Source organism: Leptodactylus fuscus, chromosome 7, assembly GCF_031893055.1.
Source record: "Leptodactylus fuscus isolate aLepFus1 chromosome 7, aLepFus1.hap2, whole genome shotgun sequence".
NCBI classification, from domain to species: Eukaryota; Metazoa; Chordata; class Amphibia; order Anura; family Leptodactylidae; genus Leptodactylus; species Leptodactylus fuscus.
In genome coordinates, this window is record NC_134271.1 from 101,699,391 (window position 1) to 101,724,057 (window position 24,667).

Below are 24,667 nucleotides of genomic sequence, written 5' to 3' on the forward strand. Positions count from 1 at the left end.
GTAACTTAAGAAAGCAATGTATGAGTGTATTATTTGAACAGTTTATGGTTCAGCATATACTCAGAAGATGGTAATGCACAGTGCACCAACCAACCATAACTTAAGAGTTATGCCGTTGTAGACCTCATGATTAGAGATGAGCGAACACTATTCGAAATAGCCGTTCCGAATCGCACGTTCCCATAGAAATGAATGGACGTAGCCAGCATGCGGGGGATTAAGCGAACGGCCGCCGGCAAAGTCTGCGTGCCGGCTGCTTCCATTCATTTCTATGGGAGCGTGCTATTCGGAACGGCTGTTCCGAATAGTGTTCGCTCATCTCTACTCATGATCATTGCCTTCCAATGCATGCATGTAACAAGCAGCAAGGAAAGGGCTGCCCCTTGCCACATACTTTTGCTACATAGACGTGGAGCACGGCATCTCATTATTTGGGGCATATAACATGGCTGGATTGTCTAGATAGCCTTACAGACCACTAGGTGGACATGATACATACTGCATTAGATATTTTGCAATAATATTGCACTGCCCTGAAGGCGCTTCCATAGACCCTTCCATCTGTTATATAACATTCTGTTTCTGAATTTACCATTCATTTACTGTCACAATTACCTTGAGCTGTGTTACTTAATGGATGAAACCATTGTGAATGTAGTACAGGTAGCTGCGGCACTGCATTAAATGGGATTGACACATTGAGCCATGAGGTCGTTCACTTTCATGCAGTGATCCTGGCATCTACTGTATGACACATGACCAATGAGTTCAGGGAATGGCTACAGCAGTCACACTAATATGCACGTGCCGGGGGAGATTGGCAGGGACCAGAGGAGAGGACCTGGGACTCCGCTAAATTAAGCAGGTTATTATTATTATTTTACTACAATCCTTACTCTTTGCCAAATTTATCAAATCTTTGACATTCCCTTTGTGTGTCGAAGGATTCGACCACTAGATGATACATTAAGACATTATTCGGCTCAGAATTTTGGAGCTATTTAGATTGTAGTCATTTACTTTACAGTAGAAACCTGACATTTCTAGGGAAGATGAACCTGTTGGGCATTGTGTTTTTATCAACATGTTAAGTGGTTTGTGAACAAAGTAGGAGCTCAGGCTTGACATGCACCTTTAGACCTGTGACCTTCCTCAATAAGAACTCTTATGTAAAACCAGCTCACGCAACCTTGGAGCTTAATTCTGCATATATTAAAAGGCAGCAGATGGGCTGCTGGGGAAATCTGGGTTTCTCCAAGTATAGAGCAAGTAATTAAATGTATATAGAAGATACTTGAGATGGATTTGGTGCCTTCACCACAAAGTCATAAAATGCAAGAGATATGAGAATAGAGTCTCTGGTGTATACTAGTCAAGCAAAATTAGCATATATAAAAATGTGTATATGTATGTTATTAATTAAAGCCCCCACCCTGCTGTGATGTATTGATTGATATACAGATTGCTGTATGATTCAATCTGTGAGAAATTTTAAATAGGAATATAAAAATTAAAATTCTTATTAAAAAAACCAAAACCCTTGACAGATAGAAGTAGAAATACTAAATCATGTGTTTAGTACAGGTCGGCAATGCAGGGGTTACACAATACTGGAATTAAACTGGACAAAATAAAGTATTCACACCCTGGTAATAATCATTATAGATAATCACTGTCTACTTATTCTTTGTTTGCTTTGTCCTGTATCCCCCCTCCCACTTTCCTTTTTCTCATTTGCGGTGTTGCCAGAGGTTAAGCCCCTAGGCAAGGAGTATACTGAAAGCCTCTGCACTTATTATGCATCCAGCCAAATGAATGTGACATGTGAAACACAACAGGCTGGAAGGATATTTTGGGCTTTTCACCTTTCACATATCATCTATCTATCTACTTATCTGTTGAAGTTAGTAATCCATTCAAGCCTGTAACCATTGTGAAACATAATATGAATTATTACGAATTAATATTAAGTACTATTTGAAAACTTGAACTATCTATTTCCTACTAACAACACATTCCCTGTCTATGGAATAAAGGATAAGTGCATGATCACTGGGACCCCAAGCGGTAGTGCGTATACATGATTATTGCTCCATTCTTCTCTGGGTGCATCATTATACTTGGCTATCTCTGTCAGTCCTGTAGAAGCAAATGTAATGGTCATGCATGTTCATTTCTTCTCCATTCACACAAGGGACTTAGTGATCTGTCTCCCCATCCTGTAGATCAGGGGTCAACAACCTTCGGCTCTCCAACTGCTGTGAAACTACAACTCCCAACATGCTCCATTCACTTCCTTGGGAGTTCCAAGAACAGTAGAGAAAGTATGCATGCTGGGAGTTGTAGTTTTACAACAGCTGGAGTGCCAAAGGTTGCTTAACTTTGTTGTAGATAATGGATAAGGCTGGATTCATACCTGCACCCACTCTATGTTCGGGAATTCTGTCTCTGACTCTGCTTGAAAAATGCAAGCAAGCAGGACTTTTCTTTCTGCATTTTTCGGTGGAAACTCAGTGGACCCCATTATAGTTTATGGGGTCCACAGGTTTCCACAGGTAACTGCTTTCTAAGTGGATTGGATTTCCATTTTTCAGGTCTCCAAGCAGATCTGAAGAATGGAAACTGGTCGCAGGTGGGAACTTAGAGTCAGTGTTGTTAGTAGGAAAACCACTTTAAGCACTGTAGTGTACTATATGTTCTTTTGGCAGTATGTGTTGTGATGGCACTGTATAGCATATTTATTTAGGCAACTATATGGAAGGGTTATTTGGCTAATGTTTGGGACTGTACCATACTGTATGATGCATATATCAGACACTTCAAGGTATAGTTATTTCTGCACTTTATGACTTTACAATATATGGAGATTGCGTACAAAAAGACAGAATGGCGCACAGTAGTACCCAACGTAAGGCCAGTCCTATTTTGCTAGCTACAGTATCTATCTAACTATCCATCTATATACAGTATGTCTTTTAAACCTACTGTATATTCCCCTTTTCAGATTCAGTATGGTGACTATAGAAAGTGAGAAAATAATTGGCTACTTAGATGTGAGTGCTATAGAGAATTATTCCCACGTAGATGTAAATCAGACGGAGGTGGAATACCTTCTTTGACTGCCGCTGCATAAGCTCCATTCTTTAATATACACTTGAGAGTTTCTGTTCATTCATTTTCCTGACCACATGCGGTAATGCAGATTCAACATTCCTTTTTTTTTCCTTTCAGATTATAAAGTCTTTTTACAACATATAGAATTCAGTACTTAGGCTCCAGGCGACTTGTGAAGATGAGATTGCAGGCTATGTTTGACCTTAGAAATTACAATTTCTATGATGATTAATTCTGTAAAATGGCGTGTTAAAGACTCAGTATAGGCATGCATGCTATGATGTTGTAATTCACATATGACTGATAAAATGTGTAAGACCTTATAACAGGGACATTCATTTTCCATCCACTCATAGGAGCCTTTTTTACTGCAAAATGCTCATGTTATCCATAATGGACTTGTCTAGTTTATAAAATCCATTTTCAAATCCCCTAGTAAAAAACTCTGAGGGTGGTTTTTGTTTCAGGACCTTCATTTTTTTGGGGGGCTACAGAGATTATTTTGTTCTGAAGGTCTCAGTTATGGAAATCCATTTATTTCAATGGTAGCTTTGCAATGCTTCATATGATCTATCTTAAGAGGTTGCATGAGTTAATGATATTGAATTATACTAAACCATATTACTTACTAGAACTCCCTTCTAAAAATTGTGGTTGATGCATTTTCAGGTGAAAGTCATGGTTAGGATCTGTCCGTCTCAAGGAAGTCATGATACATCTGAGTCCATGTCCTTTCTAAAAGTTGATCCACGGAAAAAGCAGATTACTCTTTATGATCCGTCTACCTGTGGTCAGTCCATATCAGGCCACAGAAGAGCTGTTGTTGCTGCTCCAAAGATGTTTGCCTTTGATTCTGTGTTTCCTCAAGACGCTTCTCAGGTAAGTCAAGAACGTCTAAAGATGTTACCGAACCACTTTTCAGTATTATGCCCCTGGTCTTTTGTATTCATATTTGTTTTAATATTATTAACTATAAGGGTTGTATATAAAAGAAAACCAAGAATGTGACTTATTTCTTCAAGGAGCTAGGTCATACCAAGTCAATATCAATAACTTGACTCTCGTTGCCCTTTATGATTTACGTTGCTGGTGCTCTGTATATAGTCTCTATAGAGTCAGTCTATGCTCTATAGATTCAGTCCAGTAAAATGAAAGTCAAACATGGTCAAATTGCTTTCTTTAGCTTTATGTCCTATATTTTAATTGGCATGAGTGCTACTAATGGTACAAGGGCACTGGAATACATAGATTGCCGCAGTGTTAACGCACATTGAAAAAAAAACTTCTTATATTCGGATCACTTAGACTGAAGGATATAATTCTAAATAAACTAAGAATAGATTCATTGTTTTTGTCTTCATTTTACTGGGTTAGTTGATAAAGCCCACATACATCTTACCCATACAGTGTCTAGAAGACCGATTTGCTACATCCCTTTTGGCTCTTTAGAGGAGAGAAGCCATTATCATGATGGTGTGCCCTGCTATTATTTGCTAAGATTATAGTCGAAGGATGGCAGCCTTCATTTATTCATTCACATGAATCATAGGAGGAAAAATGAAGCCTACCCTAAGCTAGGGTCATTCAAGATGTAGTATCCCAGTGTAGTCTTGATGAGTTGGGTTATTACACTGTTATTTTCGGGCATCATTCACAAAATGCCAATTATAATATCTATTATGGAAGCCACCAAAGATATAGAATTCAACATTTATGTCTTGTATCTAAATTCTTCTTTGTTCTTACTGTAGGCTGAAGTTTGCTCTGGGACCGTTGCAGAAGTGATCCAGTCTGTTGTGAATGGTGCAGATGGGTGCATATTTTGCTTCGGTCATGTCAAGCTTGGTAAGCTCCCAGATTTGTTACAGTTAATTATATGTCAGTCTGTTAATTACATGCTGTAGGAATCTGGTTCAGCAAACGTAGTGACTGCAAATAGATTATAGCTTTAATTAGTTATAAAACTTGCTTCAATTCATTTCTTTGGAAATGTTATGAAATCAACTGGAAATTTGTAAAATTCCGAACCCAACCATTGGATTAATGTTACATCCTCGTCTTTGTACTTTATCATTATATTTATGTCTTATGGAAACAACAATCTTTTTTGTTTCTCGAAAAGTCGGAATAGATTCTTAGAAAGAAAATGATTCCAGATATTTTGGGAATTGGCCATGATATTTTTAGCCTGCAGTTTGAGATTTGTGTGACAATGAACGGTTGCTTCTACATCTAAATGACTCCATTGTCATCTAATGGCACTTCCTTTTTAGGTAAGACGTATACGATGATTGGCAAAGATGCCTCTACACAAAGCCTCGGCATTATACCCTGCGCAATCTCCTGGCTTTTCAAACTAATCAACGAGAGGAGAGAAAAGACTGGAACTCGCTTCTCAATCCGGGTATCTGCTGTTGAAATCTATGGCAAAGATGAAAACCTTAAGGATTTATTAGCTGAAGTAGCCAGTGGTAGCCTTCAAGACGGACAGTCCCCTGGGGTATATCTCCGAGAAGATCCTATATGTGGAACTCAGGTATAATAGCATTCCATGGATTATTTATTTATACGTTTTATTTTCAAATCTCTGACTTTCTTAAGAATCTCTTTCTTTTTAGCCATTATAGACCTGATGAAACTCTGTCTTGCCTAAAAGCTAGAATCCCTTGTCCCTAGCTATCCATATTTGTTTTTCTGATTGCCCCAGAGAGTTCAGCAGTTGAGGAAGAAAGTGCACCCTTATCCTAATTAAGTGATTTTTTTCCCCCATGTTTTCAGCTCCAAAACCAGAGCGAGCTGAGAGCCCCGACGGCAGAAAAGGCTGCTCACTTCCTTGATGCTGCCATTGCTGCAAGAAGTACCAGTAAGGTGGATTGTGATGAAGAAGACAGGAGGAACTCGCATATGCTATTCACCCTTCATATATACCAGTACCGTATGGAAAAAAGTGGAAAAGGAGGAAGTAAGTATTGGGATCAAGCATAATTTTGAGTCAAAAAAGTTGAATCACTGTTGCACTATTACTTCAGTGGTCCAATATCCGAGGAGTGTTGATTAAATAGGAATTAACTCATAAGTAGTATTTCCTCAAAGCTGTTTGCTTTGGAAAGAAAGGAATTAAAAGGGTTGTCCAGGATTAGAAAAATATCACTGCTTTATTTTGAAAGTGGCAGCTCCACATCGTTGCAAAGGTTGTGTCTGGTATTGAAGTGCATAGGAATGAGATGTGATACGCCAAACAACCTATGGATAGGTGTGGCACTGTTTTTGCAAGAAATCTGCCCTGTTTTCTAATCCTGGACAAACCCTTTAAGACACCTGTAATGTGGTCAAGGAGCCCCATTCTTTGATTTCCAGACTGTACAGTTTAAAGGGAGCAGTGTCCGTAGGATTGGACATATCAATAAATTAGAATATCATCAAAAACGTATTTTTTTTTTAGTAATTCAATTGAAAATGTGAAACATATATTAAAACAAAGTGAACTTTTTCAAGTGTTTCTTTATGTTAATGTTGATGATTATGGCTTACAGCAAAAGGAAACCCCCAAAGTAATTATCTCAGAAAATTAGAATATTATATAAGACCAACTGTAAAAGAAAAATATTTAAACACAGAAGTAGTGGCCAAATGAAATGTCTGTCCATTAAATGCCCTCAATACTTGTTCAGGCTCCTTTTGCATGAATGAAGGCATCAATGCGGCAATGTGGCATGGAGGATCAGCCTGTGGTGCTGCAGAGGTGTTATGGAAGCCCAGGTTGTATGATAGCAGCCTTCAGCTCATCTGCATTGTTGGGTCTCGTGTCCCTCATCTTCCTCTTGACAATACCTCATAGATTCTCTCAGGTCAGGCAAATTTACTGGCCCATCAAGCACAGTGATACTGTGGTTATTAAACCAGGTACTTTTGGCAGTGTGGACAGGTGCCAAGTGCTGTTGGAAAATAAAATTCCATCTCCAAAAAGCTTGTGGACAGAGGGAAGCATGATGTGCTGTAGAATTTCCTGGTAGACAGCAGCACTGACTTTGGTTGTGATAAAACACAGTGGACCTACACCAGCAGATGACATGGCTCCCCAAACCATCACTGATTGTGGAAACTTCACACTAGACCTTAAGCAGCTTGGATTGTGTACAGCGGCCTCTCCTCTTTTTCTCCAGACTCTGGGACCACGATTTCCAAATGAAATGCAAAATTTACTTCCATCTGAAAATACCTTTGACCACTGAGCAACAGTCCAGAACTTTTTGATGATATTCTAATTTATTGAGATGCACATATTGGTGTCAGACAGAAAGGATCTGTTTTTGTTACCAGATTCCCCATTCTTTATGTGTTTATGATTAAGCTTAATTTATGTTGACTCTGTAAGGATTTAGAACAATTATGAGGTTGTGTCACTACTATGGTGAGCATTAAGGAAGGTAGCCCAGTACAGAATTATCCTTCATTGAAGATACTGGGCAAAAGTCACATAAATCATGACCTTATTTTGCCTTGACATTCAGTGCCGCACCTCCCATGAGGCGACCTGAAGCGACCGCTTCAGGCGGCGCTATGCCAGGGCCCCAGGGAGGGCGGCATTTTTTCTTACCTAAGCCAGTCCAGGACTGGACTGGCTTAGCGCCGAGCGGTGGATTGGGGAGGCCACTGGAGCTGCGCTGCTCCAGCAGCCTCCCCTCACGCTCAGGCAGAGAGCAGTTCCTCTCCGTGCCTGCTCTCTGCCTGCAAATGGCGATAAGCCCCACCCCCTTCACTAAGCCCTGCCCCCTCCTCCAGGGGGGGGGGCGGCTTTCTGTCGTTCGCCTCGGGCGGCGAAAGGGGCAGGTTCACCCCTGTTGACATTGTTTCAGCCATTATGAAAAACTTAGCAGACCTTGTGTCACAATGGGCAAAGGCATGGGCCAGCACCAGGAGGGGACAATTTTGATTATGTTACTGCTTCCCCTTTGAGTGTAAGTTGGGCCATGTGTAAATGTAGAACATAAATAGACTTTGCACTAAGAAGCAATAAATTTGGTTTGTGTTACAGGTGCATAAAAAATTAACATTATTAACAGGTTGATGGAGAACAATGGCGTTTCCTACTCTGAACAGTAGAATTGCAGATTCTGCAAGGTTTATGTGTACTGGGGGAATACAGAAATGGAAGGAAGTGGCTGTAGGTTTAAATAATAGCTGAACTTTGTAAGGCTGTAAAGTATTGAAAGGTCAAGTGCTGTACTTCCCTCCAGAGATGTTGAGTAGCAAACACTTCATGGCTATAGAATCTTTACATCATTATCATGGTAAATGCAGGATATCAAAAATACATACAGTTTCTGAAAAAAAAAAAACCCCATCTCGCTTACTATGGGTATTCATTCACATATATTATGAATATTAGTGGAATTCCTCAATTTTTTTCATGCATATGTTATTTTCTCTTTGAATAGTGTCTGGGGGACGAAGCCGATTGCACCTTATTGACCTTGGGAGCTGTGAAAAAGTGCTAAGTAAAAGTCGTGATGGGGGAGGAGGCCTCTGTCTATCTCTGAATGCTCTGGGTAATGTTATATTAGCCCTTGTGAATGGAGCCAAGCATATCCCATACAGGTTAGTCCAGTGTAGCTTCTCTCTACAATAGTCTTTGAACAAATTATTTAAAGGGATCCTATCACTCAGACACAATTTTTTCTAATTACCACGTTGGAATAGCCTTAAGAAAGGCTATTTGTCTCCTACCTTTCGTCGTCTTCTCTGCGCCGCCGTTCGCCTACAATACTGGTTTTTCTCAGTATACAAATTAGCTCTTTCGTAGCACTGGGGACAGGCCCCAGTGCTCAAACAGCACTGAGTTCATCCCCAAAGCTGCAAGAGAACTCTCTGCAGCGTCGCCTCCATCTTCGTCAGCAGCGTCTTCTTCAGGCACTTCTTCCGGCGGAGGCTTGTAACTTCTGGGCCTTGGGCAGAGCAGACTGCGCATGCCCACAGGCCATGAAAAAATGCCCGCTTACAATACTGTGTAGAGTCATAACTTGAAGTTCCTCGCTCTAATTCAAAATTTGTAATGAGGTTGTAGAAAGGTATTTGGACCTCCTTTTTATTATACTGAGGTTGTAGAGAGGCATTTGGACCCCTTATTTATAAAACTGAGGTTGTAGAGAGGCATTTGGGCCCCATGAGACTCATAGGCCCAGTAGCAACTGCTACCTCTGCACCCCCTACAGCTGTGACCTTAAAAGTATGATTATTTTGACCCTTCCTTCATATTTTCCTTATTCCATGCTCTCCCAATGATCTGCATTCACATTTTCTCACTCGGCTGCCATATTCCTTCCTGTGGAACTCTTTTTTTCTCTAATTGTGTCTTTGTTAGTAGTCTATGATGTTCATATATGTAAGTAGGTTGTCTTATACAGACACTTCCGTAATGCAAAAGGAATGTGTTTTGTTTAGTTTAGGGCTTGAGGAGTCCAAACTAATATCTATAGACAACATAAAGGAACACTCCAGGCAAAACATATGCACTTTGTCTCTAAGCTTCAAGCAATGTATAAGTTTTGCCTTGTGTGTTCCTTTCAGTTGTCTATCGGTAACTTTGGCTTCATTATGTCCCATGACTTAAGAAATCCATCAACGTCTGTAGTTGTTTAGCTGAAGTTTACAGTGGAAGAGACGTTAAATCAAACATTATAGACGCAGCTTATTTTGAACCATTTCCAATTTGCTCTATCATTGAACTGCTGAGTACGCAGGTTCCTCGAGTGCTCTCCAGCCATATTATGATTAGCATGGATCTCAGCCACATTAACGGGCTTCATTCCTTGAATTGTTTGCAAATACTGGTGTCAAAAATGGAAATAATTAATCCCTTAGTTGCCAGCAAGGGCATTAACCAAGTTGCCTTGAAGTTTATTGCAGACTGGACAGGTTAAATTACAACTTGCTGTCATTTATAGCATTGCAAACAGCTGGTATTTTTAATGTAATCCCTTTACTTGCTTGTTGGCATGCCCTTACAATACTGAAATAACAAAAGGAATGTCTCCAAATGCCCAGCGCAGAATTTTAATTCGCCTTTCCCCTTGTTAAATAGGGACAGCAAATTAACTATGCTCCTGAGGGAATCTCTGGGGAATATTAACTGCAGAACAACGATGATTGCCCACATCTCAGACTCTCCATCAAATTACCCAGAATCCCTCGCCACCGTACAGCTCGCTTCAAGGATTCACCGAATGAAAAAGAAAAAATCCAAGGTTAGTCTGTTCTCTCTATTGTACATTCTGTAGGAAAATGTATTAGTTGAATTATAAATCATCCCCTGTATAAATCACATTATAGTGTCCAGGGATTTCTAACATTAAAGAGGTTTTCTGGAAATGTACCATGATTACCTATGTTTAGGAGTAAGCTGTCAGTATGTGCTTCGGAGACCCCCACTTATCAACAAATATACTACGTAAGCAATTCTCTAATATATATAATTGACCATGTGTTTCCCACTTCTCATACACGAAGGCCTTGTGCCAATTTATGACTTCATTTTATACAGAACTGAATTACAACTCACATTGAAGTGCATGTGCAGTTCAACTCTAGCATCAATTTAATTGAATCTTCCCCACAAAAAAGTTATGTATAAAGAGCTGTCCTCGCCTAGAAGCTTTGTTTTCAGGAAATAAAATAATACTGTATATAGTTTACACCAGCCAATGGAGCCTGTAGTGCCGTGCATTTAGGCTGGGCAACTCCATACTGGGGTATTTGCACAACCTCTGCTGCCTTTTTGGCTTTGGGGGCGCTCACATTTGCGTCCATGTCCACCCTTTGCCATTCCGCCAGGCCTCTGTCCTAATCCTCAGCGAAAATGGAATGGCTTCCCGTCGTACAGTTTTAAAAGCAAACCGCCAGTGTCCGCCTGTGGCCTCTCTGCGGGGAACCCATTTTTTTTAGGCCGGACACAAAGGACTTCATGTCTGACTTTGCGTCCGGCCAAAAAAAAAAGTTTTTTTCTGTGGAGAGGCTGCAGGCGGACACCGGTGGTTTGCTTTTAAGACCAATTCAAATGAATGGGTTTTAAAACAGTTTGACGGGAAGCCGACCCCTGTCCAGTTTTGCTGGGGCTGAGGACTGAAACCTGGCAGAATGACACAGGGTGGACATGAGCACAAGTGTGAATGCCCCCTTTCTGGTCGTGCTTCTGCTTTAAATGTATTCAAAATAATTCACTGTGCAAGCCCCCAGCATTATAAGACGCATAAAGTTCCATGTACCTCATTCCTCACCCAGATCTAAATAAGTTCAAACATCCAAGCTCAAAATTATGAGCATGTCTTTATCACTTTATTACACATGATTGACTGCAAAGTATAGTAGTGGGTTATAATAAGAAATGGATAAGCTATTTACAGGATCACTAGTGGGTTATAATAAGAAATGGATAAGCTATTTGTAGTATTTGTTGTTGTACTTGGTTGGGTAAGGTTCAGCAGTGGTTAGAAGAAGAAGGCCATTAGACCTTAGATAAGTTTCTCAGTTTCTTATGCCACAAAGAGTGAATGATACTAAGAACTGCAGCTGTCACATTCTAAGCATACTGCCCTTTTCTTGATTTTATAGTATGCATCCAGCTCATCTGGAGGAGAAAGCTCTTGTGAAGAGGGCAGAGCAAGAAGACCTCACCACATGAGACCCTTTCACCCACGGACAGTTGTACTTGACCCCGATTTTCCTGCACTTGGAATGCAGAGTGATCCGGATTATTCTTCCAGCAGTGAGCAGTCATGTGACACTGTCATCTACGTGGGTCCAAATGGGGCAGTTTTGTCTGACCAAGATCTGACCGATAACGAGGGTCCTCCAGAGTTTGTCCCTATTATTCCTTCACTTCTTAAGAAAAAGAGCAAAGATAATTTATCCAATCTTCGGAGTTCTGATAATGATCACTTAAAATGCAACACATTTGCTGAGTTACAAGAGAGACTTGAGTGTATTGATGGCAGTGAAAATCCTTCCAGGTTCCTCTATGAAGAACTTGCCTCAACAGCTCTTACCGCAAAAGCCATGAATTACCAGGAAAATATACCTTCTATGCCACAGCAAGAAAAACTGCCACCCTCACCCAGGAAAGGACAGAGTAGCAATGTTATGTCTGCTTTTCCATATAATTGTTCAGGTTTGGAAACAACTTCACCTCAACTTACACATGAACACCCTCAACAACATGCCAAAGCTGAAACTGCACGTTTGGACTGTGTCTCAAATGGAGATCAATTGACAATCACAGAAAGGCAAAAAGATCCATTACTAAGTAATGGTAAATTCAAAGAACAACCAAAATTATCTACTGATCCATCAGTCAGAGAAAAAAGCCTCCTTACAAAAAGACCTCTCCCAAGTCCTGCACCACCACCTCCTCAAACAACCTCTCAAGTAAGCTTAGAATCATGTAGTGGTATCAGGACACCTCCTGTGGGAATGAGCAGATTAAGGAACCAGGACAAGCACAATTTACTAGGCAGCACATTTCCGGTTATGAAAAGCACTCCTAAACAGCCCGGCCCAGTTGAGGTACGCAGGATTTGCTCAGCAGTGAAAGGTAAAGGATTTGATCGTGATATTGTAACCACAACAGTGACATTGCAGAAGCCTGTTGAGCTTAATGGAGAAGATGAACTTGTGTTCACTGTCGTTGAAGAACTGTCCATCGGTGGTATGCTTGATAATGGAAGACCGTCCAGCATCATTAGCTTTAACAGCGACTGTTCTCTGCAGGCTCTTGCATCTGGATCTAGACCAGTTAGTATTATAAGCAGTATTAATGATGAGTTTGATGCCTATACCTCACAGATAACCACTGCTGGTGTTAATATTGATATTGTGGTTCCCTTATCTGAGGATCAGTGTACAATCAGCAGCAGGCGCTCTTCTATAAGCTCTTGGCTGAGCGAAGTGAGTATCTGTACCGTTAAAAGTGATGGAGCACAGGCATACAACACTTTAATTCCACACTCATCACATGAAGGCGATGAAATTTTGGACTGTCTGGAATTGGATATAGACAACACAAATGTTCATATTGGCAAGAATCTTAAAAATTCTCTAAATGATAGTGGTTTTTGTTTTTCTGAAATGGACAATGACAGTATCAGTTCCGGTATCATGTATACTAGCAATGAGAAGAGCCTTAAGACCTCTGAGCTAACCAAAGCTATGCCAACTGCTCATCAAGCAACTAGCCAACCTAGAGCTTGTAGCACCTGGGGCACAATTTCAGTGGAAACGATCCATTCTAGTCTTCCTCGGAAAAATAAGTCTACCTCAAGCACAACACATGCTAATGCATTAACATGCAAAGAAGGCATCTTTGAAGACCCATGGGCAGTGCGACAGGATAACTCCTTAGAAGGAAGGACTGAAAATCACACACTTTTTACAAAAGCATCCACTCTGGTTACAGACAATCAGTTCAAACAGAGCTCAAAAATTGCACAAACCAGTTTGCCTAAGGCTGTAAAATCCCATACAACATTGGGATGTTCACAACGCGTGGTAGATGGCTGTGAAGTGGATCCTAAACCTTCCACTAAAAAGAATGAGCCCTTCACAAAAGTGCCACAACTAAGGAGAGGTGCCACAACTTTAGGTGTAGTAACAAACTACAGTTCCCAAAGTGAGCATGGGATCAAAGGAGCCTCAGATGCCATGTTTTCTGATGGTAGTTTAAAATTGTCAGGAGCTAGAAAGACCTTACCACAGAAAACTAGTATGTTGCCAAGACCAGGTGGGATTGGTCCTCCCGCTCCTCCGGTAAGAAAGTCTAGCTTAGATCATAAAAATAATCCTCTTCACTCTAATAGTCTTAGCAGGCTAGAAGGAGCTGATTATAGCAGGTCCACCTTAAATTTAGAAGAAGATTCTGAAACACAACTTGGCAACAGAGCCGCTAAAAGTGACCATTCACTGCCTAAGGCGGTATCTAGCTTAAAGAATAAATCCAACAAGTCTGAGTCTGTTCAGCGTTATGGAAGCCATATGTCTCTGGAGAGATGTGAAAGTCTAACATCTGTTGGTTCAAGAACAAGCGGGAATCGTGATAATAGCAATGTCAGTAACATCAATAAGGCGGGCCGTACAGTGCCTAGACTTGGAAATCCACCAGCCTCTAATACAATTACCTCACCACCTTCTTGCAGCTCTTCCACCAAAAGCAATCAGGCCAAGAGTTCTCTTTCCCAGAAAGCTACAACAAGCCTAAGCAAAAACCGCAGCCTTTCAACCAATGGGTCTAAACCTTTAAGTTCTTCTGTAAAGTCTCTTAATCAGTCAAACAGTAAATGTTCTGGAATACCTCCTAGTGGAAAGGCAGGTTCAAGAACAGTGCAGAGTGCTAATAGTAAACCTGCAAGAGGAACAATTATGGGCACCAAGCAAGCATTAAGGGCTGCCAACAACCGTGTCAATGAGTTGGCTTCGGGTGGTACCGGGAAAATTGGCCACTTCCGAGGGTCAACAGACTCTGATAGTGGAAATGACAGTGGTATTAACCTTAGTGATGAGAAATCTCAGGCTCCTGTTCTACCTTCACCTTATAGTAAAATAACAGCTCCAAGGCGCCCCCAGAGGTACAGCAGTGGACATGGCAGTGATAATAGCAGTGTGTTAAGTGGAGAGCTGCCTCCTGCAATGGGAAGGACAGCCCTCTTCTATCACAGTGGTAGCAGTGGTTACGAGAGCATGATCCGGGATAGTGAAGCCACTGGAAGTGCATCCTCAGCCCATGACTCAATGAGTGAAAGTGGAATGTCATCTTCTGGACGACTGAGGAGTTTAAAGTCTCCAAAGAAAAGAGGTAATAAAAATTACATTACATTCTTAACCATACCCACTTTTTTGTATCATTTTGTTAGTTGATATATTTTTGTGTTTATCTTGTATGCCCTATCAGTATCCCATTGTCTTTAATGGATTGATTTTATTGACTATAAATTAATCAGTCAAGCCCTAAAAAGTTGTTTTTTCCATAGGTCTTCAGCGTAGGCGGCTTATACCTACACCTCTCCCTGAGACTGCAACAGTTGGCAGAAAGAATAACATCACAGGCCAATGGGTCGATCTCCCACCTCTGCCTGGCACTTTAAAAGAACCATTTGAAATCAAGGTTTACGAGATTGATGATGTAGAACGGCTGCAGAGACACAAACGTGAAGAGCCAGAGGTCAGTAGATATATTTTAATTGTCATTATTATATAATATATATATAGATTGAAGGTATAAACTATTAGGGAGTTCTGAATTAAAACATGGGGGTTATTCATTATGGACCTTTGTTAGAGAAAGTGCGTCATTGCTTTGGAGGACTCACCATGTTGGTGTATCACATCGACAACCCATTGATTTCACTGGGGTCAGTGTAATTCTTAATTTCTCCTGCTGTGGCGCTGTAGGGAAAGTAAAGTCTTGAGGCCCAGATCCTGCACAAATTACACCTAAACGTTACTGTGAAACACCCAATATAGTACACCCCATCTAACAAGAAGGGCAGACAACCCATTTAGGAATCTGTAATATAATAATCACATCATGATTTATTTTATTGTACACCAAAGCAGTTCGATTAAATTATTGTATTATAATTTGAAAACTGCGCAATTGCCTTTGAGGTTCTGCAAATATGTCTGTTTCAATGTATATAGATAATGACAGCATGTGTATACTGTAGATAGAAAATTTGCATGTGGATTTGATCCCATAATGAAAGTGACTGCTAAGCTTCTAAGCTTGAGGTTTGTCCATGTGTGCCAATAATGCCATCTCAAGTGGTAGAGTATTTACATAGAAGTGTTAATAATATCTTAAGAGTCTAAAGCCCACTCCCAGCCTACTCCTCAGATTCCAGTTACAGGATGTTTGGATTAAAGGGTTTGTCATCTTTAGAAAACCATTTTGAAATACCATTTTGGGACATTCAGTGTTAGTTGCCGCATTACAGTGGGAGACTGTTGATTTCAATGGATATTGAGTAATATATTATTTCCCCTGTGGGGGTGCTATAGGCAAATGACATACTTCCTTCCAGGTTCCTCCACAAATTACAGCAATCTCTAGCGGTTCCAGCAGTGGAAAAACCTGTAATTAACTTATTTTTCAATGGACTCTTTTAAGAAAAACAGATTGTAAAATACCTTTAAGGGTTGCCATGGAATTGTATTGGAAATTTTTACATTGACTTATTAGAGCTAAAGCCTTATTCAGACAGTCTAATGACCTGGAATTTGTGGCTGTAATATAGATTATATACTATAGATATATTAAAGATGTCTGAATGTGGCTTGGTTAGTAGACCAGTCATTTCTTTTGTAATAATTTGACATGGATTGTGTATTTTTCTGAGTTACTATTTATGGAAACTTGACTAATATTAGGTTTTTTTTACTTTTATTTTAGCCTTTCCAGGATATGGAAAAGGTAAGGATTGTAACTATTATCTATCTATCTATCTATCTATCTATCTATCTATCTATCTATCTATGATTGTTAAATTTTGATTCTGAAATGTTCCTTAAAATGTTCCTTTTTCATACCCATTTCTTTCTTAATTGCTAATTACTCAGACATCTCCCTAAAAGTAAACGGTCTTAGTATGATTTTTAGAGTCATTTTACATTATAGTCATGTTTTTTCTAAAACTGAATTCCTATACAATATATCTGCTGCTTAATTGGCTCGCTTCTGTAAATTTGTATTTGTCTTTCAGTTAATTAGTGAATTAGAAAAAATCATTTAATGAAACAAATTGATAAAATGTGACAGAGAAAGCAAAATAGTCCATTATCTTACTACACTGGCGTACATCTGCTCAAAAATTCTACTTTATTACTTATCTATTTCCACCACAAGAATTTTTGTTAATTAACAAACCATGATTTAATTCATTTCAGAAGCGTCTGTATTTGATAGATACCTTTTTTATAATTTTTTTAATATAATTAAAATACACCATATACAGCAGCCTGCTAAGGTCAACCAGAAAGTAAAAAATATCTGTCTTGTAATCACTATGTTATCTGAAATCTTTCCAGTGCTGATAACATGCTTTATCTATTTTCTTAAGGGTCTGATGTACTTCAACACCAAACTGAAGGTTGCAGAAAGACGTCAACAGAGAATCAAAGATGTAAAGGCGAAATATGAGATGTTGAAAGATGAGTTAGAGGAGACAAAGGCTCGATTAATGATGGATCCCAACAAGTGGAGAGGAGAATGTAAGTATTGATAGTCAATGTGTACACATGTGGTGATAGTAAAATGTGCTGAAATACTGCTTTTCTTAAAGATTTACCAGTTCTAAATGACGTTTTTACAGCTAATGTGGTGACAGAATCGATATGTTAACTGGATTGGATACATTTATAGTAAATCTTCAAATTATGCTTTCACTCAAAAACTTGGTTATGAACTTTTTTTTCCCTAATAATTGTCTTTTAATGGCAATTATCTAATATATCTATTAGAGATGAGCGAGTACTGTTCGTATCAGCTGCTTAACCCCCCGCGTGCCGGCTACGTCCATTCATTTCAATGCGTGCGTGCTGTTCGGATCGGCTGATCCGAACAGTACTCGCTCATCTCTAATATCTATCCATTACATCTTGTTAGACTGCCCCTGCAATATAAGAGGCTTCTTGGGAAACTTTAAAAGCCCTATATGGAACCAAAAGGTTAGTGCCCCTAGGTAGTGGAAAGAGTGACCTCTTTAGCTTTGGCTGTCATTTAAGATTATGATTAACAAGATACTGGTCTCCCATTGTCTATATATAGGAATGGGTGGTCAACATCTATCTCTGCTGCAGAAGAAGGGAGCTGTCTGGGAACTGCTGGGTCCTAGAAGACCCAGGTCAGCTCTCCAGTGTAGCTAAGGAGATGGCATTCCTCATGTAACTGGAGCTAATGTTTCAGCTCTACTTACATGGAAAATCAGCAAAACATGTATAAACTTATGGGGGGCACAATGTATGAAAAAATAAGTTAAACAGGTAAGTAGAAAAAAAGGTAAAATAAAAAAAACTCCAATACCACGCCCATATCACAAGTTCTGACCCCACCCTCAGCTACAGAACACTATGAGTTCCCTACATAAAAAACTGAAAAATACTCCTCCCTATTAAAAAAAAAATGTGAAAAATAAATGCTTCCCCCCTCCTCTTTAGTTTGCGTTTTTTCAGATAAAATAAAAAAAGAAATAAACATGCACAAATAAAATAGAAATAAAACCCATCAATCAATGAAGAAATATACAGAAATTATTTGAATATTCAAATGTAAAAAAAAAATGTTCTGACCCTCAAAAGTGCATGTATCAAAAAAAACAAAAAAATGTCTCTGGTCTTGAACCAGGGCAAATGGCCTGATCCTGAAGTGGTTAACCAAATGTCTTAGGAAAAGATATCTAGTTTTCTTGTGGAAGATGGCATAATGACGGATTTTTCCATAACTATTCTATATAAGTTCACAAAGACATAATGTATGGAAATAACATTCATATACTGCAATACCAAAAATGCATTTTTGTATGTTATCCCATTATTTTTGTAGCATAATAATAATTTTTCTCACACTTTTTACCAACAGTTGAAATCGACCCAGATCTCGACAGAGAGTCTCAGGAGTATCTAGAGGCACTGGAACAAGTCACAGAGGACCTGGAGCTCTGTGTTAACATATGCAAATCTCATGTTATGATGGTGACCTGCTTTGACATTGGAGTAATCGCGGATCAGCAAGATGGTGGAAGAGAAGTGGAAGTGTAAAGAACCCGAAGAAGAGTAAAGTTGAATAGAAAAAATAATGGACATTAAGAAGTTGATTTAGAAATGGCTCTGTATTGTGCAATGAAAAAAATGTACATCAGAATGTGAAACTGTAAAATTGGAAAGAATGTTATTGGATTGATACCGATGATGAATTGTAATGACTTAGAAATGAATATGGTGCCTCTAGACCATACGTAGGCATATCAGGATTCCCTGGGTTATTTGGATATGCAGTGACTTGACAGGGGCAGACATAGATAGCAGAAGACACATATGTAAGGAACCAAGTGGCCACAGTGCTAGTAAAGTGCAGCGCCTCCTTAGGATCCATTCTCTGTAGAGCACTATTAAAATACCAGTGCGGCATAGGGATACATTTTATCTATTAGCTCCATGGTGGAGAAAAACATGAAATATATTATAGGAGTAAAGGTCAAGGGTTTGATAAAGCAGTAAGCTTTCAGGGCCCTTGTACACCTGCACATGATATAAGGCCTTGTTCACATCTGTGTTCAATATTCCGTTGAGGGAGTCCCCGAATGGAATACCCAGCGCATTGACAAGCGGTGAGCAATGAAAGCACACAGACCCCATGGACTAAGATGAATCATGTGGAAGAAAGTAGTTCATGAAGTACACTGGACACTGTGCGGAAAACACATGGACCCCATTATAGCCTATGGGGTCTGTGTGCTTTCAGAAGATCACCGCTTGTCAATACGTTCCCCTGGGCGGAATACCGAATGCAGATGTAAACCAGACCTAAGTCTGACCTTGCCTGATACAACCTGCAGGACCTTGGTGTCCTGATTGACTATTGCTATTACCGTTACGCCTTTTCAGATTGGCGTATTCTACCTGTGCAGAATATCTGAATGTAATACTGAGACTTCCTGTAGTTCTACTGAGCCAAACTTACAGCACCATATGCATACCAGTAGAAAATAGGGTGTCCCTGTTTTATATTCTGTCATATATGTACACAGGTAATATACCTCTGTCTAAATGAGGCTTTAAGATGGCGGTAAAGATGATTATATCCTACTGAGACAACATCATTTAATGGGATTCTCAAGCAGTGGGAGTGACAAGAGATAAAGAAGAATGTGGTAATGAGAGAAACAAAAACATCACATCATGCGTTAAAAAAATACACATTATTGAAGTGCCTTGTTTTCTTATAAATTTTTTTACATTTTTTTGGTGCTAAATTTTCAAAGCCAGCAAACCTAAGCAGACCATTAAATGTAACAACATTTATACTGTACAGTGTAATTACTTGTAAAAAAAATACAAAAAAGGATAAATACAAAAGTGAAAAGTTTTGTAGCGGGAGCAATAAAAAAAAGTATGTTTCTGGACCTGAATTTGCCTTCTGATTTAACAAAAAAAAAAATGCTGCTTTATGCAGCAAAACAACAACAACAAAAAATCTCCTTCTTCAAAAATGAACTAATATTTTTCTTAGCAATTTAATGTAAAAAAAGGTTGATTTTGTTTCACTTTGTTTTATACATTTCTCTATTCAGCTAAAATATTGCCCCCTTCTTGTATATTTTACAAACCTATGACATTAATTGTACATGTTTTGCTCGGGCTGTACCATACTGGCCATAGTACAGTGACGCATGGAGTTTTTTTTCTATTTACACTGTTTATGCATTTTTTAAGTAACTTTTTTACAGTTTTTCTATGGAAGGCAAAAGCTCAGGTTATACCTATACATGCTGCATGTAATGTGTGCATTTTTCTGTTTTGTAATGGACGTCTCAAGCACCGATTGTTGTATGATTGCCAAACACTTTGCAAAGGTTTATGTGTGTATGTAATATTACATTTCATATGGAGTCATATTTTCTGATCATCTTGTTTTTTTATATGGGGTTTCCAAAACCTTTGTATAAATGTATAATAACTTACTTAAACTTTTATCTGTGAATAAAAGATGCATTTATTAATATATATATTTATTTCTCTTTATTGGACACATTTACATAAAATTTCTACTCGTTTGGGGGCCACACGGTGGCTCAGTGGTTAGCACTGCAGCCTTGCAGCGCTGGAGTCCTGGTGTTCAAATCCCACCATGGGCAAAAAACCATCTGCAAGGAGTTTGTATGTTCTCCCCATGTTTGCATGGATTTCCATCCCATATTCCAAAAAAAGACATACTGATAGGGAAAAATGTACATTGTGGGCCTCACAATCTACATTTATAAAAAAAAAAAAAAAAAAATTCTACTCATTTGAGGTTTGGCTATGATATTTTCTCATCTAATCAATGCTGAGTAAGGGTATGTTCACACGGAGTTTTTTGGACTGGATTTTGCTGTGGAATCCGCCTCCAATTGACTTTCAATGGGAACCGCTTGCGAACTGCCCTATCTTGCCTTGGCTGACTCAGCCGCAGCGTGAGGCACCCTCCCAAGTAGGCCCGTTCTTCAGTTATAATCCGGAGCGCAATGCCGTGAATGGATGCCGGTGTACTGCATTGGCATCCCATCACGGCTAGGTAATTGTTTATTTTAAAGCAACTGGAACAGTCAAAACAGCAGATTTGAGACGGTGGTTGTAATTCACTGTCCAAGCCCCTGCCTTGGTTATAGGAGGTTGCCCAGGGATGTTACAGGCTCTGTGATAACAGCACTACACCTCTTCTCGTGCCATTCCCAATCTAGGATGCTGGGGATAGTAGTGAAGCAGGGAGTCCAGACAAGGATCTGGTTACCTTCTGGTTATGCCCAACTGAATTCCTCCTGTCACTGTCCTCCACTGCTCCTCCTGGCACAGCATACAAGTTCCAACAGCAAAATTCCTTGTCTTAGGGCTGTCTTTGGATGAGCCTGGAGGATAAGATAATCCTCCTGGAGGCTGTACAGGCGGCCGTTGAGCTACAGGGCTGGTATTTTGCCTTCTCAGTCTAGCATGAACTGCACAGGGTGACTGCTATCTCTAGATTGGCCTTCAATGGTCGCCGTGGAGACTATAGGCTCCTAAAACTCCGCCCAGTGGCTTGTGATAGGCCAGGGTTGAACCAAAGCAAGTGATTTAACAGTGAAGGGGAAAATAACAAGGGAAAGCTGCACAAATAATGACATATGACACAGAACATAGAAGACAGAACATTCCAACATAACCCAGAGGCACAATAGACAAAGACTTAAAGCAGTAGAAAAAAGAAAAGAGAGAGACACCGAGTGCCAATAGTGTAGTATTCCCGATAAGATGAGGCAATAGGCATAAATTAAAGCCCCTTACCTTGTTGTGTTGTGATGTGACAAATCACAACACTATTAGCACACAAAATTAAAGCGTGGTGGCAGCAGCTAGTCCCCTTGCGACAGCCAAGGCTCGCAAAAAAAATAAATGTACAGGTGGCCCTCAAAGTCCAAGAACAATCGGGTAGTAGAGTAGTGGGGTAAGGCGCGCACAAACCAGCTGGACATAAATTCTTCCAGAAACTTTATTGACAAGGCACTATGCGTTTCGGGCACTAGCCCTTTCTCAAGTGCATATGGGTCTGTCTGACAACCAGACGCTGCATACGATTTAAACAGACCTATATGCACTTGAGAAAGGGCTAGTGCCCGAAACGCGTAGTGCCTTGTCAATAAAGTTTCTGGAACAATTTATGTCCAGCTGGTTTGTGCGCGCCTTACCCCACTCCTCTGCTACCCGTTTGGTCTTGGACTTTGAGGGCCACCTGTACATTTAAAGCAGTAGAACTCTGGGATGCTGCAACTAGTACAGCCACATATTGACTATTGTGCACAATATTGGGCCCCAGTGTACAAGAAGGATGCAGTTAAAGAGAGTGCAGAGAAGGCTGATCTAGACAGGGGAATGGGATAATTGGAGTACAGAGACAGGTTAATAAATTTGGGGTTGTTCAGTGTAGAATAAAAGATGTCTATGGAAAGATCTAATAACAATGTACAAATACATGAAGGGACCGTAAAAGACCTTTCTAATAATTATTTTTTTTTTTTTTACTTTTAAACTTGTGACAAGGAGACAACCTCTAAACTTAGAGAAAAGAACATTTCACCAGCATCACAGATGTGGATTCTTTACTGCATGAGCAGTGAGAATATGGAACTCACTGCCACAGGATGTGGTGATGGTGGAAACCTACAAAGTGAAGAGGGGCCTGGATGTCTTTCTTGAAAGGAAAAAAATATTACAGGTTATGGATATTAGATTTTGGAGATGACTAGTTGCTTCACGGTTTTGTACCGTCTGAAAGATTTGGACATTGTGGAATAAGAATTTCCCCTGACATTGGCGAATTGGCATCAGCCTCATGGGGTTTCACTCTTCAGCGAGACACATGTCTGGTTTAGTCTGTCCTAACAGGGCACACAGATGTAAGAGAGTTGAGTTCAAAATCCTCTATTAGTCAATGGAAATTCAAAGTTACTAAAGTGAGCGGCGTCTTCCTTAGATGCAGCTATGTACTTGGAGGGAGCAAATGGTTTTAATGGACACTATACAATAGTTCTTTGGATTCTCTCGCATTTCTCATGGTTGGCTTCAACAGTAAGATCAACTCATAGAAGTTCTCCTTTAAAGAACCTTAAACCACTATACTATATTTTTTATAAGGGTTTTTGATGTCCATAAGTTCTGCTTTGATATGACATGCTACAGATTTATTAGTCTAAAGGGTACTTAGCATGGTGACAGCACCTTAAACTTATCTGACATATTCTAGAATGTCTCAACAAAATTTGTGTAGGGTTCAGATTCCCAATGTCAGCCTGATCTATGGATGTGTACATTTTTATTACTCTCTGTAGGACAAATGGAGAATTTTTGCTCTGTATCGATGACAAAGGGTCCATTTTGGTTGTGTTTTTTTCGATAAATGGTACTGGCAAAGATGTGCCTGGCACTATATCAGTGCAGCAGTCCCTTGATTTCTGATAGCTGGTAGCAATATATAACACTGGGAGCAAGAAGGTCAGGATGTAGCAATAAAGAAAGTTATGTACCATTTTCCAGGTCATTGCTTGTTGCCGTTTAATTGTCAAAGTCATAACCAATGATATACAACAGACACATTAGGACAGAAAATAGTGCTCATTTCCCAACCGTAGAACATGGCTTTACTGCTGAAATGAAAGTCCCTGCACAGATGTGAAAAGAATACGGACATTTATGGTCTAAATGCTTTAATTATAGATTACTTGTACATCTCTGTTACTATAAACCTTAAACCTAAAGGACAGAGAATATAAAGGCAACATTATAAAGATAGCTGCCATCATTGGCAAAGAAGCCCATAGACTGGAATGCAATATATGAATATGGTGCCATTAACAATATGCCTTTGATAATACTGGCCTTATGTTGCAGAGTGGTTTTGGAACTGCTCAGATACTCCTTATAGTTATTTTTTGCATTTTCACATACTGTATGAACGCAAATATTTTTGGTGGTTTTCGGAGATGGGCAAAGTGATTCGTCACAACTGTGTTCGACTCAAATATTTAACAAAACTGAATAAATGGCGATTCATTTTGAATGAACTAAAATGACCTCTGGTTCTAGGAATATAGAGATATCTACTGAAACATGTTCACTGCACTATAACATCTAAGGTAGGGTTCACACTACCGTTGGATTCCATTGTGCAGGTGTCTGTTTAAAAAAAAAAAAAAAAAAAAAAAAAAGGACACCTATCATAACGGACACAAACGGACAGTAACTGATGGCTATCAGTTACTATCCGTTGCTCATAGACTTCGAT

At 39.6% G+C, this 24,667-nt stretch overlaps 1 protein-coding gene across 2 annotated transcripts in view; it reads left to right on the top strand.

The window, feature by feature from the left end:
* KIF26A (kinesin family member 26A) overlaps positions 1-19,351 on the top strand; it is a 129,391-nt gene extending 110,040 nt beyond the window's left edge. For both annotated transcript variants that reach the window (XM_075282627.1, XM_075282628.1), the window contains exons 6-16: positions 3,784-3,993; positions 4,866-4,959; positions 5,388-5,650; positions 5,893-6,076; positions 8,553-8,712; positions 10,196-10,358; positions 11,722-14,953; positions 15,129-15,319; positions 16,550-16,570; positions 17,217-17,367; positions 18,734-19,351. In XM_075282627.1, the coding sequence (XP_075138728.1) occupies positions 3,784-3,993; positions 4,866-4,959; positions 5,388-5,650; positions 5,893-6,076; positions 8,553-8,712; positions 10,196-10,358; positions 11,722-14,953; positions 15,129-15,319; positions 16,550-16,570; positions 17,217-17,367; positions 18,734-18,912 (4,848 nt within the window). In that variant the 3' untranslated portion in view covers positions 18,913-19,351. The remainder of the gene's footprint in view (positions 1-3,783; positions 3,994-4,865; positions 4,960-5,387; positions 5,651-5,892; positions 6,077-8,552; positions 8,713-10,195; positions 10,359-11,721; positions 14,954-15,128; positions 15,320-16,549; positions 16,571-17,216; positions 17,368-18,733) is intronic.
* Positions 19,352-24,667: the final 5,316 nt, after the last annotated feature.